The 3,526-nt window shown below is 37.5% G+C and overlaps 1 protein-coding gene across 1 annotated transcript; it reads left to right on the forward strand.

The window, feature by feature from the left end:
* The first annotated feature begins 249 nt into the window (after positions 1-249).
* On the forward strand, positions 250-2,234 carry LOC110607515. Its single transcript, XM_021746640.2, has one exon. The coding sequence runs from the start codon at positions 250-252 to the stop codon at positions 2,209-2,211; it is 1,962 nt and encodes a 653-aa protein (XP_021602332.1). The 3' UTR covers positions 2,212-2,234.
* Positions 2,235-3,526: the final 1,292 nt, after the last annotated feature.

Consider the following 3,526-nt stretch of genomic DNA (forward strand, 5'->3'; position numbering starts at 1 on the left):
CCCACCAGCCCCTTCACTCCTAGGTGATACAAAGAGAATTTGCTCCATAAAAGGAAAAAGAAGAATAAAATTTTGGGTTTCTTTTCTATCTCAAAAAGCTTAGAAAAGAAAACAAACCAAGAAAAACTCATATACTTCAAGATTTAGAGCAAGCCAATTTCTTTCTTTCTTTCTTTCTTTTTCTTCCTATAGTTTTCCTATTGAAATTGCTTTGGTTTTAAATTATAAGCATTCTAGTCCGCTTTGGCCATGGCGGACATCGTGAAAGAGATATTGGCAAGACCAATACAATTAGCAGACCAGGTGATAAAGTCTATTGATGAGGCACAGTCTTTCAAGCAAGAATGTCAAGAAATTAAAACCAAAACTGAGAAGCTCGCAATACTTCTACGTCAAGCAGCTCGAGCAAGCAATGACCTTTATGAACGCCCAACGAGACGCATCATCGATGACACAGAGCAAGTCCTCGATAAAACCCTTATTCTAGTCATCAAATGTCGAGCCACTGGGCTTATGAAACGTATGTTCACCATCATCCCCTCTGGTGCATTTCGAAAAACGTCAATGCAATTGGAGAATTCTATAGGCGACGTTTCTTGGCTTCTGCGTGTCTCAGCTTCTGCGGATGATCGCGACGATGAGTATTTAGGCCTGCCTCCTATTGCTGCAAATGAACCAATTCTTTGTCTTATATGGGAACAAGTTGCTATACTTTTTACAGGTTCTTTAGAGGAGAGGTCAGATGCTGCAGCTTCGTTGGTTTCGTTGGCTCGAGACAATGATCGGTATGGAAAGTTGATAATAGAGGAAGGTGGAGTTCCTCCATTGCTCAAGTTGGCAAAAGAAGGGAAAATGGAGGGTCAGGAAAATGCTGCTAGAGCCATTGGATTATTGGGACGAGACCCAGAAAGCGTCGAACAGATTGTGAATGCTGGGGTTTGTACAGTGTTTGCAAAAATCCTCAAAGAAGGACATATGAAAGTTCAAGCTGTTGTGGCTTGGGCTGTGTCTGAATTGGCTGCAAATCATCCCAAATGCCAAGACCATTTTGCGCAAAACAATATAATTCGGTTTCTTGTTAGTCATCTTGCTTTTGAGACGATTCAAGAACATAGCAAGTATGCAATTGCAAGCAAGCATAGTATGTCAATTCATTCGGTTGTGATGGCCAATAATGAACCAAATCCACATGAGAAAAAGGAAAATGAAGATGAAAACCTAAGAATTTCTCATCCAATGAATCATAACAGTTCTAGCCAAATGCAAAATGTAGTGACCAACACTTTGGCAATGAAGAATATAACTCCTAACACTACCAAGCAAAAGCAAGCACTAAGTCCCAGTAACAGTCAACCTCATCATCCAAACCCTGCAAGAGGTAACCAAAGCCATTCAAAACGTCACCACCATCATGTTTTAACTGGAACAAGCATCAAAGGTAGAGAATTCGAAGACCCAGCTACAAAAGCAGAAATGAAGGCCATGGCAGCAAGAGCACTTTGGCAACTTTGCAAAGGAAATGTCTCCATATGTCGAAGCATAACGGAGTCACGAGCGCTTTTATGCTTCGCAGTTTTGTTAGAAAAAGGCGTTGATGATATTCAATCCAATTCAGCTATGGCATTAATGGAAATCACAGCAGTAGCTGAGCAAACTCCTGAATTGAGACGCTCCGCTTTCAAGCCTACTTCCCCTACTGCCAAAGCAGTTGTGGATCAACTCCTGAAAGTAATTGAAAAGGCAGACTCAGACCTCCTCATGCCTTGCATCCGAGCAATCGGTAACTTGGCGAGGACTTTTCGAGCAACAGAAACTAGAATCATTGGCCCTTTGGTGAAGTTGCTGGATGAAAGGGAGCCTGAAATTACAATGGAATCAGCAATTGCTCTTAACAAGTTTGCTTGCACAGAAAATTATCTGTGTGTCAATCATTCAAAGGCTATTATAAATGCAGGAGGTGCCAAGCACTTAATTCAACTAGTTTACTTTGGGGAGCAAATGGTTCAGATTCCTTCATTGATCCTTGTATGCTACATTACATTAAATTGCCCTGACAGTGAGGTTCTTGCAAATGAAGAGATGCTTATTGTATTAGAATGGTCATCAAAGCAAGCACATTTAGTGCAAGATCCCACAATTGAATCTATATTGCCAGATGCAAAGAGTAGATTGGAACTTTATCAGTCAAGAGGCTCAAGAGGATTCCATTAGTTCTTCTAACATTGTACAACAAGATCACTAAAATACTTTTGGTTTTTAGTTCTTCTTATTGAGTGTACATAATATAGATCTTTTTTTTTTTGGGTTATGATCATCAACTGTTTAGGAGATTGCTCAAATACCTTGTAGAGTGAAAATTAATTTCTTGTTCTTTATCTCTTTCATTTTCTAAATCAAATTTCTATTACTGATGATTGGAAGCTTTCTTTGCATAGCATGCATTAATTATATCTAGCAGTTATCGGGAAAATCCACATGATCAATAATTTTTTTTTGCCTTTTGCAAACCTTCATTTTTTATCTTTATTCATATTGAATTAAGTCCCTTTTTTTATTTATTCACCAATTAAGTTGATGAAGAATTGAATCTTCCATCTATATTTGTACGTACGCAAAGAATAAGTCATCCTCTTGTCCTTCACTTCAAGCTACTCAGAGAACTTCTTGCGCCGAGACCCTGAGAGTACCAGGAATGGATGTTCTTCAGTATGCTACAGAACTTTCTGGTTCTTCTCCGGCAGGCTGCGTCGATTCCTAGCTCTCGGGCTCTTGGGTTTATTGAGACATGGGCCTATTGTTTATTTATATTTGCGCCTTTTCTTTCTTTTTAGGGCCTTAGACCTCTTGTACTGAACTTCGACTCTTTTTAATATGAAATTAACATTAGAAAAGAAAAACTATTTACACATACGCTTGCCAAAACCCGAGGGCAACAGAGGTCTGGCAGAACGAGAGCCAATCTTTTGAGAAGAATAAGATTGTATATTAAGGATATATAGAAGACTGCAAACAAATAAAACCAAAACAAAAAGAAAAAAAGAAATGGAAGAGAGACTATAAGAAAAAATCGCAGAAAAAGATTTATTCTAAGACTATCAAGTTTTATTCCAAACAAGGGGTTTGTAATTTACTAGCTTTGTTAAGGAATTTTAGATCTATTAATTTTGTTGGATTTATTCTTAGTTGTGTCTTTTCTAATTACATTTTTATTGTTTAATTTAATATTTTAATTGAAAGTATTAAGGCTTAATGGAGGAATAGAGACAACAGGAGGAGAGTAATTTTGGGTTTTAGAAGTTTCCTCTTCCCTTTTAACTATGAAGTTATTTTATCATAGTTTTTTTTTTTTTTTCAAAGTTAGAATATCATTCATATAAAAACTATTAGGCCTAAAAAGTATAGGATCATGCCTTGGCATGCAAATATAAGAACTAAATTAATGTTTTAGATTCCAAAAGCTTAGAAAAACAACCCAAAGAACCACAAAGCCTAGATCTATAAGTGTAATACCCGGCTAGACTCCGGT

The sequence above is a fragment of the Manihot esculenta genome, chromosome 11, assembly GCF_001659605.2.
Source record: "Manihot esculenta cultivar AM560-2 chromosome 11, M.esculenta_v8, whole genome shotgun sequence".
Taxonomy (NCBI): Eukaryota; Viridiplantae; Streptophyta; class Magnoliopsida; order Malpighiales; family Euphorbiaceae; genus Manihot; species Manihot esculenta.

Coding starts and splice junctions, on each gene's coding strand:
- LOC110607515 (XM_021746640.2), top strand. CDS start 250: ATGGCGGACATCGTGAAAGAGATATTGGCAAGACCAATACAATTAGCA.